Source organism: Ptychodera flava, chromosome 1, assembly GCF_041260155.1.
Source record: "Ptychodera flava strain L36383 chromosome 1, AS_Pfla_20210202, whole genome shotgun sequence".
NCBI lineage: Eukaryota > Metazoa > Hemichordata > Enteropneusta > Ptychoderidae > Ptychodera > Ptychodera flava.
The window spans coordinates 12060039-12079419 of NC_091928.1; the positions used below are offsets into that span (position 1 = coordinate 12060039).

The 19381-nt window shown below is 37.3% G+C and overlaps 1 protein-coding gene across 2 annotated transcripts in view; it reads left to right on the forward strand.

Annotated features, from left to right (window-relative positions):
- Positions 1 to 8881, forward strand: part of LOC139130189 (soluble guanylate cyclase gcy-31-like) — a 130411-nt gene extending 121530 nt beyond the window's left edge. The window contains exons 4-11 of one of the 2 annotated variants that reach the window (XR_011551813.1): positions 1 to 2; positions 328 to 457; positions 880 to 1026; positions 1252 to 1398; positions 1896 to 2052; positions 2760 to 2959; positions 4450 to 6913; positions 7133 to 8881. The exon at positions 1 to 2 is cut by the window's left edge and continues 107 nt beyond it. Coding sequence is in view for 1 of the 2 variants with exons in the window: in XM_070695939.1 (XP_070552040.1) it covers positions 1 to 2; positions 328 to 457; positions 880 to 1026; positions 1252 to 1398; positions 1896 to 2052; positions 2760 to 2959; positions 4450 to 5508 (1842 nt within the window). In the remaining variant the exon portion in view is untranslated. Of the gene's footprint in view, positions 3 to 327; positions 458 to 879; positions 1027 to 1251; positions 1399 to 1895; positions 2053 to 2759; positions 2960 to 4449 lie in introns of both variants that reach the window. The other variant, XM_070695939.1, reaches the window with a different exon arrangement.
- Positions 8882 to 19381: the final 10500 nt, after the last annotated feature.

A 19381-nucleotide genomic window follows, 5' to 3' on the forward strand; every position in this document is an offset into this window, starting at 1 on the left:
TTGTAAGTCAGCAATTTTTGTCCTGCCTGAAGCGTTCGTTAAATCCCCCAAGAAAACACACACATATACCTCATATGCCTTGAGTTAAAACAATTTGACAAAACTACTGCTGCGTGTACGCAAGTTGTCTAGTTTGCTGGCGTCCAGAGAACATTTTTATGTCACGAGTTGCCTCCAAGTCGACTAAAACTCAACAATATTGATCAAGCTGAGTACGCTCATACTCGACCTAATAATGATATGCCCATAGGTTTGCTTGAAGGAACGAAGTAGCCGTTATCTGGTAGACATTTTATAGTTTTAACTTTTATCATGATTCTTTTCAAGGATGCCCAACTTAGAAGCCATGTTTCGGACGGGTTTGTACATAAATGACCTCAGCCTGCATGACTCCAGTCGAGATTTGGTACTCGCCGGAACGCAGCAATCTGTCGAGTTAAAATTAGCCTTAGACCAGGTGAGCAGATTTTTACCGCGTCTGCACATTGGTTTTGAGATCCGATCTAACATGGTCGACTGGCACTTTATCAACTTCTGCGCTTTGATGTTTCATGACACGTGCATACCTGTGCGTCTAATCGAAATTAGCCTTGGACCAAGTATATAGAATATATTTATTTGACAATAAATTTGTGCTTGTCAATTAGTTTTCAGCTGTGATCCAATATGGCTGAATGCTGCTTAGCTATAAAATGTCATCATTCATATATACAAGTGACCTACATATTTTTAGTATAAATTTTCAATATCTAGGGACCTACAAAAAACCTGAAGAATTAGAAAGTATTCATCTTCAACACAAAATAAAGTTACCTTATTTATTATTTTGCGGACAATGTGATTTATCGCTCAAATTTTGACCTCGCTTTGTCGTCTCAGGAACAAAAGAAAAGTGCTAAATTGGCAGAAAGCATGAAGAAGTTAGACGTAGAAATGAAGCGGACGGATTCACTCTTGTATCAGATGATACCCAGACAGGTTGCGGAGAGACTGCGCAGAGGAGAGCCCGCCCTCAGTACGTGCGAGGTAAGATTGACGATCATATAATCAATATGCACACATATCCATGTACAAACATGGAATCATAATTGTAGTAGTACACAGGAAATATTGACAATATGAAAATGAAGTAAAATTTCAGTAATTTTATATCAAGTATATTTTAGCCGCTTGTATTTTAGAATGGCACTTTGTTTTCTTTCGTAACAATATTGAATATGTAAGCCTCTTCACCCTTCATTCTGTACAAAGGTTTTCAAAGATGTGACGATACTTTTCAGTGACGTAGTTGGGTTCACGCAAATCTGTTCGATGATCACACCGATGGCTGTGGTGTCCATGTTGAACGCCATGTACAGCAAATTTGACAAACTCACCGAACAGCACAAGGTTTACAAGGTAAGAACTTCAGTTTATCGGTCAAGTTCACTACTTCCTCTACCTTTCATTCTCTGTGAGAACCCGCGTGACTTTTGTATTTTGCGACCCCGAACGTTATGAGTTTCGATAGCCATTAGGAGCTTTTCGAGAATTTCTTGGATGGGAATGGACTGTTGCATTTTCCGAGAGGTGGACAAAACCTGTTATCATTATCATTTTAACTGAACAAAAACGTTCCCCTGATTTGAACGTGAAAAATCGCTGTCGTACAAACAACGTTAAATTGTTGAAGGTGAAAAAACCTGTATTCCGCAGTGTGACCAATCACGCCTTGTGAAATATGATCAGAACACAACATTGCATGCGAACGTATAATATAAATGCATCTTATAATGATAAAGTCGGTAGAAAAAATAGTATGTCAAGGACAGACAGCACTGACCAGTCCGACTTTGCCTTTCCTGCAAAAAAAACCCATCAAAACGTAAAAGAACTTTCTTGATTGATTGATACAGGTGGAAACCATAGGAGATGCCTACATGGTGGTGTCGGGGGCGCCGACCAAGACCAAATATCACGCTGAACATATCGCTGACATGGCCATCGATATGGTCAGCAGCATACGAGGACTGAAGGACCCGGCTTCGGGGGATTACATGAAAATCAGAATAGGTATACTTTACTTAAGTAAAACATGAAACCATATTCACAATGGAAGGCTACTTATGATTTTCCTTTCCAAATGCAAGTGTTAAAATTTCTTTTAGCGATTATGCAATTAATTGCATATGGGTCAAATATTCAGGGATGATGGCGGCCATGAAATTCCCACCAAAATCTATTCTGCATCAACTGCGATTCGGCATATTAGACAGATGGTGTTCTATATCGCCAATTCTCTCCTTTTTTTATTTATGAGTATCAAATATACCTCATCTCTCTGCGGTGTACCAGTATGCTTTAGCAATTCAAAGTATATGGACATCACTAATCATGGGGCTTGCGGCACACTTTCAATGTCGGTAACTTTAATGCATAATCCAAATTGTTTTGTTCTGTCTTCAAAGTACAGTTTCTTTTTCTGCTCCCGACACACAATGTCAGGCATTCAACTTGCCAACAAAACCATTGTGTGTAACGTTCAATGATGTTGTCGACAACTGAATGGAAGGCCGAATTAGAACACTCCCTAAGGAAAGACTCGAAAAATGCATCTTTCAATGGGACAAAGATGATGACTCTATTACGAACTTCCAGCTTTCATCCTTGTCGGTGTGCGAACAGTACATACACTCACCATAAATGAATACGAATACGTCAAAGCGTCGAATGATTTGACTTACCCCATAATGATGATTTTACCATTCTCATCCTTCTAGGTATTCACTCTGGTATGGTCGTTGCGGGCGTCGTCGGCTTAAAGATGCCCCGTTATTGCCTGTTCGGGGACACGGTCAACACAGCGTCACGGATGGAAACCAGCGGTGACACCATGAAGATACACATGAGCCAGGCTACAAAGGACTACCTTGGCCAAGCTCCTTACATCATCGTTGATAGAGGAACCCTGGATGTCAAGGTGTTTGCTCTTGTCTTCTGTCCATCTGACCCTCCCTGACTTATTTTAGTCATGTCTTGCTCGGTCCAAAATTTAAATCCTTCTCTTGTCATCGGCCGCATTGCTTTGAAACATGTGCAGATAATGTTGTTTCTTCGTAGGTGCGTCCGAAAAAGCATAGTTTTAGTATTAGGGGGAAAAGGCAGTCCTACAACCCACAAGAAAATGGATCTTATTGCACTGGGTGTGTGGAGCTGCCTAACCGTCATACCCTGAATCTGAGAATGAAGGGAAAGTTTATTGCCATTAAAGGGACAAAGTCGGCCATTTTTCATGAATTTTGTTTGATGCAAGATACTACTTATATTGTTTGACATGTTGAAAGATACTGAATGAATGGGTGACCATGCATATATTCGACCCCGGTTTTAGACACGATACATGAAATCATCGCGAAAATGAATTAATGGTGACCGTCATGACCATTAATTCATTTTCGCGATGGTTTCATTTAATTTGTTTAAAACCGGGGTCAAATATACGCATGGTCACCCATTCATTCAATATCTTTCAACATGTCAAACAATATAAGTAGTATCTGGCATCAAACAAAATTCATGGAAAATGGCCGACTTTGTCCCTTTAATGTAGAATGCGCCTTTTGGACAGACATTTGGACTCTCATTTTTTCAATGTTTCTCTGGTTTACCGCTTGTTGAGGTTCATTTTAAAGTTCTTGGAGTAAGAAAAAATTCACCGTCTTATTTTTTTGAACATCAAAAATTTTATTTTCGCTCGTAGGGTTAACTCAGGGATGCCGGCCATATTGAATTTCAAATATGGGTAAATGTTAGGTAATTTGTCTACCTAGTAGTAGTACCAGATTTTGCGCGGTGACCCTGATTTTTTCTTGATTTGGCAAGTGAATCATCGAGCAAAGTTGAGCAAAAGTTTTTGACTTTTTAGACGCACACTACCTTATAAAAGAATTGTCGCTGCTTTATGCCAAACTAATTAGGGACAATAAAACAAAGAAAGTCCTACCAGCAAAGTAGTTTCGCTAAATGTTAGGGGCAATAACCAATTTTCTCTCAATCTGCCTTGTACATTGGACACTTTAAACACTAATATACAAGAAAATAGCTTAATATTTTGATACAAGCTAGGGTAATCTAACTTTGTTGCTTTGGAACAACTTTAAAGAGGTTAGCTTCACATTTGTGTCCCCTTTGTCTTTCTTTTCATGCTTTGTCACTGTTTTCTCTATTTCTCGCAGAGTTCAATTTCTTCTCTAGGAAGTGGTGCCAATATTAAATACTGTCGTTGTACTGTCTGCTACGAAGGTTGGCGCGTTTAATTCAATAATCGTTCCCAGTCTTTTCGTCATCTTATACTGCTTCAAATGTGGTTTCCTACTTGTCATCTCCTTTTCCTCTATCCGAGTCTGTATACCCCTCTTCTGCAAAATTGTTGACTTGCACAAAATATCGCCTTCTTACATTTTTTCGTAGGGAAAGGGTGAAATGAAGACGTACTATTTGGTTGGAAAGCGGAAGGCTTCCCACGGAAGTTCCGGCACATCACTTCAGCCAACAAACGAGAACCAGGTTATCACTCTCGACGATCAATCCGCGGAAGACTTACCGGGAAAGTCCGTCGACGGCAAAGTTGGGGTTACTTTCACTGCAGAGGGCGATTATATGCCGACTGATTCGTCTTCAAAGGAAGATGATTACGAGGAGTACAAGGCAGACTTTCCTATGTCAGCGGTACAGAGGCGGTCGGAGCTCGATTTTTCTCAGGTCGGTGAATTCTCCACGCCAATGTCGCCGCGATCGACCAAGTCAGTGTTAACGGTGAGTCCTGACAAAGATTTTAGCGACAGCTTCCGACAGAGATCGTCTTCAGCAAACTCACAAATGTTGGCCTCAAGGTCAAACAAAGAAAAACAGACGCGAATGCAACGGAGGAGTTCACTTGTCTCGTTTCGTTCGACGGCTGATTACACGCCTGTGAGTTTTACCGACGTCGATAGCATCACAGATCAGGGTCCCACCATGCTCGAACTTGAGCAAATGGCGCTAACTGAGCGAGAGAAAAAATTACAGAAAAGGCGCAACCGTGCGAGGTCGGACGGCATCGCTTCAACTCGGCAGGACACACAAAATACGTCGTGTGACCTGGACCATTTAGGGCTAGTTAATGCCACGGATCAAATCATTGAAGAACTTTCCACTCGACAAAACGGAGACGGGGAAGCCGTACCCGGGACGTCGGGGAAATCTGACCACGATGTTGGACAGCTTAGTTTAACGGGGGAGAGAAAAGCTCCCTACGGACAAGGAAGCAGCCCAACATCATCTCAGAAAGCAGAGATCAAAACCCAGGCCGGAGAAATTCAGAGCACTGAGTTAACACCGTTGAACGGCAACCTTGACATCTACCAAACGTCAAAAGGTGACAGTTCTGCAGGATACCCTAATAACAAACGGCAGAATGACACCGTAACCGAAACGCGGAGTGATACCAAGAAAGTGGCGCCAAAAAGTACAACGTGCGTCATGCTTTAAATATCGCAGTAGTGCCGAAGCCTTCCCGAGACCTTATACAGTGAACTGGTGGCGTACCAAAAGCCACAAGTCACGCACAAATAGAATACAGCTCACGTTGGCGTGTATTTAAATTTGTAAAAGCCTTGTACATACTTTTTGTTATTGCAATCACGATTGTCCTCGGTGCACGTGTGAATTCAATTAATTTGACTAAATTTTAAACATTGCGTCTAACACAAAAGGAAACCTGAATGAAAAAATATCTTAATTGATGTGGTTCTGTAGTGTTCACTTTTACAGCAAAAGAGACGATAAGGATGTAGGGTACTGTATGAGTCAGCATTTACATGAAGATTTGCGATTTTACTGAAAATACCTTTGTACACACAGTGTCAGAAATATGTGCGTATGATGTATACGTCAATGCCTATCTACCTACATATATACACACGTACATAAAATTACATCCGTACATCCATCCATCCATAATTTTGCATGCATACATACATACATACATACATACATAATACGACTCGACGATATATATAGTTTGTAAATATTTCTTTAAAGAATTCAGGTCTTTCGTCACAACTTTCGATCAATACTTTAGTGTCTAATAGATTAAAGTTTCTACATCTCCTCTGCAAGACCAAAAATAAGAGCTGTTTCTGGTCAGCACGTTCATTTATCCTTGAAAGACTTGCCATAAACCGCATTTCCTGTTTCTGTGAAGCAGAGATCGACAATGGTGGAGAAAACGAATCATTACGGTCGCAAGATGGCGTGCTTTTTAGAAACTACCTCTTTCCAAAGCATTCAAATAACAACAATTCTATAAAATACATGAAAATTCACTATAAACTATTGATACGGAGAGTAGACTGACTGCAAGAACTTGAAAAAATTGCTTTTCGTCGCTCCATGTTTGTAAATAAACCATGACTAGAAACTTTTGTATTGTTGCTTAAACTTGGTTTTGTCCGTCGAAGTATCTCTGATTGTTACATGGAACCTTCGCAAAATGCTAAAATACCCACTTTTTTGATCAAAAACATTTATCTCTTGTTTGTCACACAAATTATTTTATTGAATTGTGTGCAATAGAAAGTTATTTTATGTGTAATGCTGGCAACCACCTTCAGACAATACTTTTAAAAAACACTTCATACCTACAACAAGATCGATCTGTAGAAACTCCGTATATATGTATCGAGAATTTCACCTTTACGGTATTTAAAGGCATGTTACCATACAGAGATTCAATTATCATTTGTATACGTTTAATCATAAACCTAGGGTCAATGATGCAATTAGCGTGTTGAGTGATGACATGATTGTGGTGCGACACCTGCGCATGGCAAATAGCTTGCGCCACGCAGGATATACAGCACCTGTCATATGTTAGCATTTCGCACTTCAAGAAGTGATGTTGGCGCTTTAAGAAGTAGGCACCACTATGTACTGCCGTATAGCATATTCTTGTATGCTATTTTTTTCGATACTCTCACTATTATCTTGCAGATAAAACCATCGCATCCTATCGATCTCCTCAGTTTTTTCAGAAAATCGGTTTGTAATGAATCACAGAATTGTGGCAGTTGCGTCCAGCCGTAATTTCTGATCGCGCCAACACTTCTTTGAGCGCGAGTGTCGGTTGAACGGTGTGATCCGATGTGGATGTTTGACTCAATTTCAAAATTCAGAACACTTTCATTAGCACTTATATATCATGTGTGTTTCAATCGTCCGATTGACAAGCTGTACCTCACATACAACCTTACTGTTAATGAACATATATATAATCTTCCAGATAATGTCAACATGGCATCTCAGATATGAACTCTCGTTTACCCTATGTGTGATTTACTCGCTTACTACTTATATGTGCAACTGTACAACATATCACAATTGGGCTTAGAATACACATACCATGTTGACCGCTACTGTGCACAATGTTGTCATAAATTTCCGAACGTTTTCCCGTCCTTGTTTGTTTTTGTTTTTTTTAATCATGTAAAAAGATCTCGGTCGAGCATACTTCATCAAAAGCACATTACATTACACAAAAGTATTATGTAAATAACATGAGTTATAATTGTGTAATATATGAGACAAGATATCTATATTTATTTTTCTTTATAGATTAAGCTATGTTAAGATTCATATTTGGCATGACGGCCAGGGTATATTAATCAGAGTCGTCAGCGAATTATTTTCCGTTTCATATTATCCTTCAATAAACATTTACTCCGAACGATTTAGCTTCATTCCCACCACAGGGCATTGCAGGCAATCTTCGGTCTAGGAGTAATGATCAATGAATGTCATGTATTGAACTTTTATTATCGTACAAACCTTACCTGTGTCTAGTGTGTGCCTATTACTTTACCCTCGCTATCTCAGTATCTTATTTCAAAGAAAAGAGTCACCTCCCTAGTCCCCTTCATTAATTTGTTCTATCATCACCAACGCGGGGCTAAGCAGCCTGACCAAATAAATCAGTAGCAGCTCACAAGGTCTGTTTTCAAAGCGATGAGCCCCACTCCCTCGCTTGTAATCGGCAGAACAATTTAATGAAGGGGATTAGGGAGGGTAATTAACTGATATGGACTGTTTTCTTTGAAATACTATACTGAGATAGCGGGTAAAGTAATAGGCACACAAACGACACAGGAAGGTATGTACAATACAAAAGTTGAATACATGATATTTAACTCCTAGACGAATATTGCTTTCAATACCCTGTGGTAAGACAAACTTGTTTGCCAGAGTCGTTCTGGCCGGCGTAGTATAAGTGTTTGGTGTAACTTTCGTATATGTTGTCATTTTGGTAAGAAACAAAAGCTTCCAAGAAAAACAAAGGAAGGAAGGAATGAAAGAAAAGAAAGAAACTATGATTGTTTTAACATTCACGAAGCGTGCCAACCAAATCATAAAAATGTTTTGTTTTTCTTTCTGATAGAAAAGTTCGACAATTATCTGCATTCATGTCAGAGAGAGACTGAGTTGTCGATGATGGATTTCTCAAATGGCAGGGTTACAATTTTCCAATGTGAACAAACTGTTTTTTAAAGGAGAGTGGATATTTACAAAACGTGTGGTTTTTATATTTTTAAACAATAATAATCCAAACTAACTGTTTATAGATCACGTCAAGATTTATTAGAATTTGTGCAAATCATTACCACGTATACACAACATTGTACAAACGTATCGTTTGCTCACATAAAAGAATAAAAGTATCGCTGTTATTGTGTATGTACTTGCGTGACAAAAGGTGACGTAATCATGAATCAATTTCTTTTTTCAAAAAGGTTGCTGAAAAGTCTAGCTGTAACGTTAATGGCTATTTAAATTTGAAAATAAAAAAATAATCTTACCTGTCAAAGTGTATTTTCGTGAACAACATGTATTTTCTATTTACAGTGATACATTTTGAAATGCGTTTTCGTTTTGTTTGTGAAAGGAAACTTTGAAAGGCCAAGATCCTATTATGTTTTGTGTTAAGATAGTTCGCGCCTCAAAATTGAAGAAATGAAACTTGCTCAAACTTTCAGTAAGGGAAATTTAAGGTAGAACGCGCCTCGGGGATAGAAATTCGGGCTTTCAAATTTTATCAATTCTCTTCTGATCTACCACTTGTGGGGGCTCATTTTGAAGCTCTTCGTGAAAGAAAAGTTTTTACCGTCTTAGTTTTTCGAAAATCGAAAATTTTATTTTTCCCCATAGAGTTAACACAGGGATAGCGGCCATTTTGATTTCCAAATATCGGGAAATTTCAAGTAATTTGTCTCTCTAGTGTCAAAGTTTGCACGGTGACCCCTGATTTTTATTCTTGCTTTGGTAAGAGAATGGTCGAAAGTTTCAGTAAGGAAGGTTTGAGCAAAAGTTTAAGACTTTCACTTTGGAGGCGCATACTAACTTAAACCATTCCCTTTGGAAATCAAGAATAAAAATTGGGGGCCAGTGTGCGAACTTTTGTACTAGAGAAACAAATCACTCAATATTTACTGACACATGAAATTCAAAATGGCCGCCACCCCAGTGTTAACTCAATGAAGAAAGATTAAATTTTGTATTTTAACAAAAAGTAAGCCACTATAAACTTTAGTTACACAGTGTGCTTCAAAATGAGCCCCAAAGTGGTAGACTAAACATATTTTGTAAATTAAAGGTTGAGAGTTTCTGTCCCCGAGACGCATTCTACTTTAAGCCTTCACTGTATAATTATGTACAATAGTACGAGTGACAGAATGAGAGGGATACTGTGAGATGTGCAGTGGTAAAACGGCGAAAATGACGCGGCACCTCATTTGATTGAAACTGATGGAAGTTTTACCGAAAAAAATTTAAAGCTATCTTTTAATTTTTGCTATCAAACGTTACAAATGCAAATTTTCCTTTTTGGTCAAGTTTTAGAGAAACGATGTAGGCTATTGGGCAAAAAAAGATCGTTTCTGGTCGCCGCGCACGTCATTTCAGAACCTGCGCGTCATGTCTTTTTTCTTTGGAGGGCGGGGCTACATACTCATCAGTACAGCTATCCTTGATTTCCCTGTTTGCATGTCCAAAAATGCTAAAAAAGAAACGGAAGTATTATGCAGCCAGTGATAAAAGACAATAACTGTTGCATCAATACTGCCAAACCAGCATTGTTAGGAATAAAAAAAGGAAAGAAAAAAAGAAAACCGCGTCGCCCGCCATTTTTGCTGAATGTCAAGGACCAGAAACAGGTTTTTTTTTGCCTTGACACAATATGCCAATGTAATTTTCCTTTGAATACATCATATAAACCCACATCATACATTTGAAAGCTATGCGATAAGAACTTTCGGAGAATTAGTCCTTGAAGGAGATATGGGAAAATATACCTTAAATTGCATTTGTAAATTGCGCGATCTTTTCATACTTGAACCCGAATGAGGTCATCCGTAGGAACCAAACAATAAAAATATCTGTGAAGTGGTTTTGGAGAAGATTTGAAAGTGTTTATCATGGCAAGAGACCTCGGTAGCTTTTGACCGCTCTACTTCATTAAATTTGTGTAGTCGAGCTTTTATCAGCATGCAATTATGCAGATTTGTTTACACCATGATTAGAGTCTTCTCCAATCAGCTTTCTTGCCTCCTGAGGTCATCCCTACTCAACAAATACCTGTGATGTTAATTTCTCTTAACTCAGGCATAGACCTGTCGAATTCTACTGCCAGTTTTTCTTATGAAAAAGGAGAATGCTGTAGAAACATTCTCAATAAATATTGTGCTAATTTGTACAAGCCTGGTACCTAGGAGTACATTAGCCAAATGTCAAAACATACAGCCCTTGAGCTTTTGATTTGTTGCAATCTGTACTGAGATCATCTGCATACTTTTGGAAATCGCCCTTCGAACAAAGTCGATATACCTCTCAAGATAAATTTACGTATCACACACCCAGCATCCAGGTGATCAGAGGTTTGCAAGTTCTGCAAGTTGTTTAGGTTGATAGACAGACTGACAGACAGAAATACTGACAAACATATATACATACGGAGAAACATACTGACATCTACACACATACATGCATATGATACGTAGCCGGACAGACAGACATCCTTTCCCCACTCTACAGACAGACAGACATTCGTTCCCCGACCTTCACGATAAGCCCTTATAGCCGGTCGTTGGGGTAATAGTTCCTTTTCATAAAACAGGGGATACAAATAATGTGAATAACTATAGAGGCATTACGCTGTTAAGTAATTTTAGTAAACTTTTTGCCATTGTTCTGAATGAAAGGCTCACTAAATGGGGTGAGATGAAGGAAAACTTTCTGAATGTCAAACTGGTTTTAAGAAAAATTTCTCTACTATCCACAACATTTTTGCCTTGTACTCTATTATACAGAAATACTTATAGTCCAGTCAATCTACGAGATTTTGGCACCCAACCCACCACAAATTGCAACAGAATTTTTTCTTCAGAATGCATTTTGGAGAGGTGCCCAGAACAACATATCAAAAGTTTACTCGAATCTACCTTGGGGAAATATGTCTAATTTGCATAAATCAAATATGGCTGCCAGCCGTCCTACAAAATAACATAATTGGCCAAATATCACATGTTAAACAAGCTATTTCAGTGATTTCAAAGTCTGACACTACTTATTTGGCACGGGGATCATTTTGGAGATATAATGTTGTGTATAGGCAGTTCGTTAATTTGCATAATTCCAATATGGCGGCTAACATTCCTAAAAAATACATTTTTGGTCATATAGCACGTATTAAACAAGCTATTTCAGTGATTTTAAGGTTAAAAGTATATTTCTTTGGCACGGACAAACAATTTTGGAGATACAATGGTTTGAGTAGGCACTTTGGTAATTTGCATAAATCCAATATGGCGGCCAACCTACCTACAAAGTATTTTGAGGTCATACACTACGTATTAAATAAGCTACTTCAGTGATTTTAAAGTTTAGGAACACTATTGGTGGTTCAATGTTTTAAATCGGCGCGTTGATAATTGGCATAAATTAAATATTGCTGCCAAATTGTCACATTGTTTAATAGGTTTAAATATAAATAAGATTCTGGTAAAATTTTAGCACTGCGAATCTATCAAGAAGAAACTGTTAAGTCCTCAGACAATTATATTAAGAAATGGGAAAAGTACGCTAAAATTAAGTTATAGTAACTATCCATTTCAGAATAAAAGTTTATTTAATAGGTGTTTTGTGGTACCTGAATGTGTTAAAATACTCCATAAATATACTGTATATTTTGAAGAAAAAAAAAACGTGAAAGCGAATTGGCAGACTTACTTTTATGACTTAAAATGGATTTACATAAGTATATGCTGATGTGCTTTACTATTGAGGAGTAAGAAAGTCATGCCATTTTAATGTTGTGATTTTTCTGTATATGGAATAGTAAATGGTTGTTAGTCGTCCGAATATATTCTCTTACTGAAGGTAACGTTGGATTCATCTGTGTACGGCATTATTTGTTATTTGTATTGATGTTTAATATTGTACTTTGTCAAAACATGTAATCTGTATATAATGTTTACTGGGTTTTTATTTACAAAGACATTTACAAAATCTTTTGCTTTTTATTATACTGAACTCCCTTCTTGTGTACGAGTGCATCTTTAGAAGACTCCCTAGATGATAGGCAAGGAGTCATCACATATAATAGCTAAATTACAGTAAACAAAATATCGCTAATAAAAATGCATATACAGAAATAATTTGATCAAAAATAACAAAGGCCACATACACACTAATTAAACTTAGCATTGTTGCGAACAATGTCAGACTCATAAAAATCTCATATACACAAACTTATAAAAATGAAAACTGCATGCTTAGCAAAGGCTTAAAATTCATTCAAACACCTTATCAGCACAACGGAATCCAACTGTTACGCGATGCAAACATGTACATCAGTAAAAAAACGACACTTCGGAATATTATGAGACTTAAACAAATCATGAAATTCCCATTCATATTGAAATCAAAATGGACCTCACAGGACAACAGAAAACATAATGTTTAGAAAACTACTTGAAAGCTAAGTTACTGACACTTGTGCAAATCCCCTTTAAAAACCAAGGATCACATGATACTTACAGAATGCAAAGCATTGAAAATTATATCAAAGAATAAGAAGATAGCAATTAAACATTTGATAAACATAGGGGAACAACAACTCTAGATGCTGATGTCAGCAACAAATGAGAGAGCAGCGATACTACACAAAGTTAACAACAGAAGGCACAAAACGAACAACATAAGAAATAAACAACCTAACAACGAAATGTACGATAAAAAACATCGATTATCACATAAATATCCTTATCTATTAAACAGTAAATACAGACACCACTTTCATACCTCCTGCCAAAAATACACAAAACTCGATCACGAAGCATCAAGTTTACACAATACTCGATAAGTGGACTCTGAAGTCTTAACTTTTCACATTTCGAAACAAACGTGGAAATACAACAAAAATACATAACGTACATAAACATATTTATACAGAAAATTGAGAAAATCAAAGTTCTAAGCAATGCGACTTTGGTAACATTAGACGAAGAGTAAATGGAAGTACTAGTACATCACATAATGAAGCATTTGACTCAGTCAACAGGGCATTAAATCTGAAAACGTTACCAAACGATTACATGATCGGAAAACCACAAACAAAATATATGCAAGCCATGCTAGAAATAAATTATAGAAACAACAGGTTTGAATTTAACAATGAATTCTGAAAAAATATTTGGGACGGTGCTGTATGGGATCTCCAGCTTCACTGGATATTGCTGATATTGCATTTTACGATACAGAAATAAGAATAATACAGCAACATGGGCAACAAATATCTTTTGGCTGACATTCTGAGATGGAATATTTCTTTATTCGAATGCAACACAAGCTCAATGAATTTAAATCGAACATCTTCAACAAAATGCACCAACTGTTAAATTTTCGGTTGAAACTCTTATCAAGAAATAACATATTCGGGCCAAATTGTCTATTATAAAGGTCACCGACACAACAAAGAAAATTCTCGGCAGCGGAATACACAAAAGCAACTGATACAATCCAGTTAAAACACAGAAAGCCATGTCACGCTACGGCAACATTGAAGGGCTTCATTAAAAGTGAAACATTGGGGAACATTAGAACATGCAAAAACAAAAATGACTTTACACAGAACGTGACATACTGTAGTGAAAAACGGACAAGACCGACACAACGAAAAACGGAAAATAGAACATGTCATCGGAGGAAAAGTGCGTTAAGCAAGAAGGCAAGTGGAACGAAAAGTAGCAAATGAAACCGAAGAAGAGAGTCTATTTTTCACAACAATGAAGTCCATACATCAGAACTAAGAGAATCAAACAAGCCCTGACTGAAAAGTGGTTTGAATATAAGAAAAAGTTTAAAGAATTTATTTTCAAAACAGCTAATTATAATACAAACAATACACTCAGAAATCACTAGAACTCACAATCCACCAAATGCCCTAACTTCATATAAAATGAGCAAACACAATTACTATCAGACCGTTTGTTTAAGTGACATAATACACAAAAGTGTCATTTTTCCAGATGTACTTCCAGATGAACTCGTCCATAAGAAGGAGGTTCAGTCTACATTAAAAACTTAACATCTTTTATATAAATGTCTCTTCTTTACATTAAACATAACAGATTACGTGTTTAACACTTTATAGTGTTAAACACCCATACAACTTACAAATAATGTCGTATACAGGTGCATTCAATGTTATTCAGAAAATATCATTCAGACGGTTAACAATCCTTAATAGTCGTTATATATATATAGAAAAACCACCATTTTAATTAAACACAAATGTCCAAGGACTTAAAAGTTTCTTTTTGATAGGTTCCTAGTGCTATAAACTATACAAGAGCCTTATTTATATTAAAAGCTATTAAGCAATGGGGCATTATTTGGCAGCCATATTTAATGTATGCAAATTGTCAAACCATCTTTCAAAGCAACGAAACGCCAAAAGTGTTTCTTCATGTCCAAGAAATATATTTAAATTTTAAAAACACTGAAATAGCTTATTTAATGCGTGGTATATGACCTCAAATGTACTTTGTATAAATGTTGGCCGCCATATTGGATTTATGCAAATTAACGAAGTGCCTGTGTACAATATGTACATCCAAATTGTTTGTCCATGCCAAATAAATATACTTTTCACTTAAAAATTACTGAAATAGCTTGTATAATATGTGCTATAGGACCAAAAATGTATTTTTTAGGAATGTTAACCGCCATATTGGAATTATGCAAATTAACGAAGTACCTATACACAACATTATATCTCCAAAATGATCCCCCGTGCCGAATAAGTAGTGTCAGACTTTGAAATCACTGAAATAGCTTGTTTAAATGATATATTGGCGAATTATGTTATTTGTAGGACGGCTGGCAGCCATATTTGATTTATGCAAATTAGACATATTTCCCCAAGGTAGATTCGAGTAAACATTTGATATGTTGTTCTGGGCACCTCTCCAAAATGCATTCTGAAGAAAAAAATTCTGTTGCAATTTGTGGTGGGTCTAACCCTATTTTGACCTGGACTATTAAGCAGGCGTAGGGGAAGATTCTATTGTGTTTTTTTCGATTTTGCGAAAGCGTTTGATACTATCAACCATACGCTTCTATTCATGTCACTTTTGCAAAGTGGTGTACAGGGAAAGATGTTAACTATTCTTAAAAGCATGTATAAGGATGTAAAGTCTTGTGTTAGAGTAGGCCGTCATCATACAGACAACTTTGATTGTAAAATGGGAGTAAGACAGGGCTGCATTCTAAGTCTGTTTTTATTTGCTATATTTATAAATGAACTGCAGACTATGGTTGAAAACGCAGGGTATATGGGAATTCAGATAACGCAAGAATTGAAAGATGTTTTTCTTTTATTGTATGCAGATGACATTACACTATTTGCAGATACTGTACTAGGCTTGCAGAGACTTTTGAATGTCCTTAGTCTGTTTGCGGATAAATGTAAAATGACTGTGAATCTCTCCAAAACAAAAATCATCGTTTTCAGAAATGGCGGTAAACTTAAGAAAATAGAACAGTGGTTTTACAAGGGAGTGAAAGTTGAAGTTGTATCTTTTTATAAATATTTGGGAATTGTGTTCTCGAGTCGTAATGTTTGGTATAAGGCTACACAAACTCTTGCAGACCAAGCAAATAAGGCTATTTTTACTGTTAACCGTTTCACTAGGAAATTTGGAGAACTGCCCTGAACTGTATTTTAAAGTCTTTGATGTTATGATCCTTCCAATTTTGTTATATGGCTCAGAAGTTTGGTGATATCAAATGTACACATGTATAGAGAGAGTACATTATAATTACTGTAAACGTTTTTTGGGTGTAAAAAGGAGTACTCCCAATGTTGCTGTGATTGCTGAGCTTGGGAGAATGCCAGTCTTTATTTCTACATTTACTCGTTGTATAAAATGGTGGTTAAAACTTCTGACCATGCCAGATAGTCGCATTGCAAAACATTCATTCTTGATGTTACTAAGAGAAGATGATAGAGGTAAAATAAACTGGGTAACGCATATTAGAGAAATGCTGAACAGATATGGTTTTGGTCATGCATGGATCAACCAAGGTGTTGGAAACGAGCGTAATTTTATTTTTACTTTTACACAAAGAATGAAAGATAGCTGGCAACAAGAATGGTGGGGGGAAATGTCCAGCATGAGCCGATTGAATTTACTTTGTCAGATTAAGTTTCGTCCGAATTTTGAAAGTTATATATCAACTGTCACAGTAAATAAACATTGTAAAGCATTATCACAGATGCGATGTTCCAGTCACCAGCTTGCTATTGAATCAGGTCGTAGTAGGGGTCTCGATCGCACAGAGCGATTCTGTGAAATTTGTCATGAAGGTCTTGTTGAGGACGAATTTCATTTTCTTTTCGAATGTCCACTCTTTCAAAATTTGAGAGAGAAGTTTTTGCCATGTTGGGCGAATGAAAATCGAAGACAACAAACTCTCATACGGCTTTTTACTACTAAAGATAGCAAAATTCTTTGTAATTTAGGGAAGTTTATTTATAAAGCATTTGAACTAAGGAAAGAAGCTATGGAAGTGTAAGATCAGTACTTTTCTTTTCCTCTTTTCCTTACATTGTAATACATTTATTTGGTGTAATCATGATATGTAATATTTCTTTGTCATATGTTCCAAGCAATGGGCCGGTGGCCTGTAAGCTAATAAAGTATAATAATCCTATAGCCATACATAGCAGTACACATTTGGGGGAATGCTAGTACTTCTTTCAGAAGTGGTATGATCATGACGATGTGAAATCTTTGAAGAGCGCCCTCTTGATATAAGTCAATACTTGCTTTTGTTTTTATAATACAAAGCTGAAATTTTCCCTGCGCAAGGTGTTTCAATATAAATTTGAGACAGTAAAGAAGAGCTTTACTTCAAAATTATTAAATTTGATGTTGTTCACGACATCATTCCTTTGGAGTTTGATTATGTCATGAGTATTTTCCGTATCAAAAATGAAACCGACCACAGTGTGCTGCTTCTGTCGATAAAGAAAGGTGAATTCGAAGGATGACTAGTTGCATAACCAGCACTCTTGTCCATGTATAGTTGTCAGTTCTGTTATGTTTATCTCAAAATCGTTGTATTGTCTACTATGCCAGAGGATACAGGGCCAATCAATGCAAAGTGGGGTGTATACTGCAATGAACCAGGGACTGAGAGAGTCTCTTAACATAGTTGACAACTTTTCTAAAACTTTTCCACGCTATCCTGTGATGGTCAAAGGCAAAAACACAACTTTCAGTTTTTACTTGTGTACGTCTGTAGAAGCCTGGTTGCACTGCAATTACGTTTTAGGCAGCAGTTTTATTAGGTTCAACAAATTTGACCTCTAATTTGCCATAGCAACAAGGGGCATGACAAACTTTTCTGTGAAACATGTCTGCAAACACACATTTGCCTGGTGTACAGTATTACACTTTGAAATCGCTGCTCACAACTGATTTAATCAAAACTGTATTGCTCTGCTTGTGTTTTTGTGGACGAACAAGAATATGCAAATCAAGAACTGCCCATATCTTCAGGCGGACCACAAAATTGTCCCTTCCCAATGACAGGGTTTGCTCTGGCTACTCAAGCTGATTAGCCTTTTTGGCTAATACAGTGTGAACACAAGTAGCCAGATTTTTCTTTTGAGAGGTGAGGTCAAGGGTCACACACATTCATCTCGAAGGGTCAAAGGTGATATCATTAAACACTCAAGAGTAATCATAACCAAATATTTCAGAAGTCTGCCACTTTGTCATCATCATATGTATCCTCAGTGCTGCTTTAATAGTTCAATAAAAAGAATGCTTCGTATCAAAACTCATGCGTGACTATTGAACACCACTTGAACTTTGAAGTACAAAAAAATACAGAAAAGAGAAACATCCTCAAGATCATAGCTAGTACTGATACTGATACACGTCCGTGCATGGCCAAAAGACAGCAAAACTCAGTAACAATTTCCGAGCTAAGTAAACAGTGTTTTACAAAGCTGTTTCAAATCAATCTGGTTTCCACAATCCCTCGCTATAAAAGTGACATTTTGGTGACATTTCACCTTGAATCATACCTTGAAATAAAATAATAAACGTGAAACAAAGACATCATGTATGCTGCCGTTCACGTTCAAGAGCATGGTTTGAACCCGTGAACTGGCATGTGCATTGGCTGCACGTAAAAGCAACTCTACTTTCCAAGATCAAACGGTCCGTGTCTTGTGAAAACAACAGCAGAGCAGTGAAAATTGTAATGGTCACCGGTAAAAGCTCTTCACAGATGAAAGGATGATCGCTGAAAACAACTGAAATTGCATGTTTAGACTATGACAACCTCCCGGGAAAACAGGACAGCGTGAACGTGAACAATGGCGTACGTCACTGAAGTGGGACTATTCTATTTAGGTAATGGGGGACTTTCGGAGGGGCACAAGTACATGTATACGTGCCATTTTCCTCACGATACTATCACGGGAACTTCGATGTCCCATTAGTTTCTTTGATCTGAAAAGTAATTTTACCAACTTGTACGACCCATTATACTCTGAAAACAGTGGCGGGGCTTATACTTAGATGAGTACGGTAGTACTATGGTGAAAGACTTCCCAAGACAAACACCGCAATGCAACAGAACATCGTAGAACAAAGTGACCGAACGTGCAAATTTTGAGTCGCCAGTCTGGCGATTGTTCTGACCGTCTGAGTCGCCAATGAGTGAATCAATTCGCCATTTTGCCGTCTGGCGAGCGGTAGCGCGAACACTGAATGATCCTACTGAGGATAGTAAG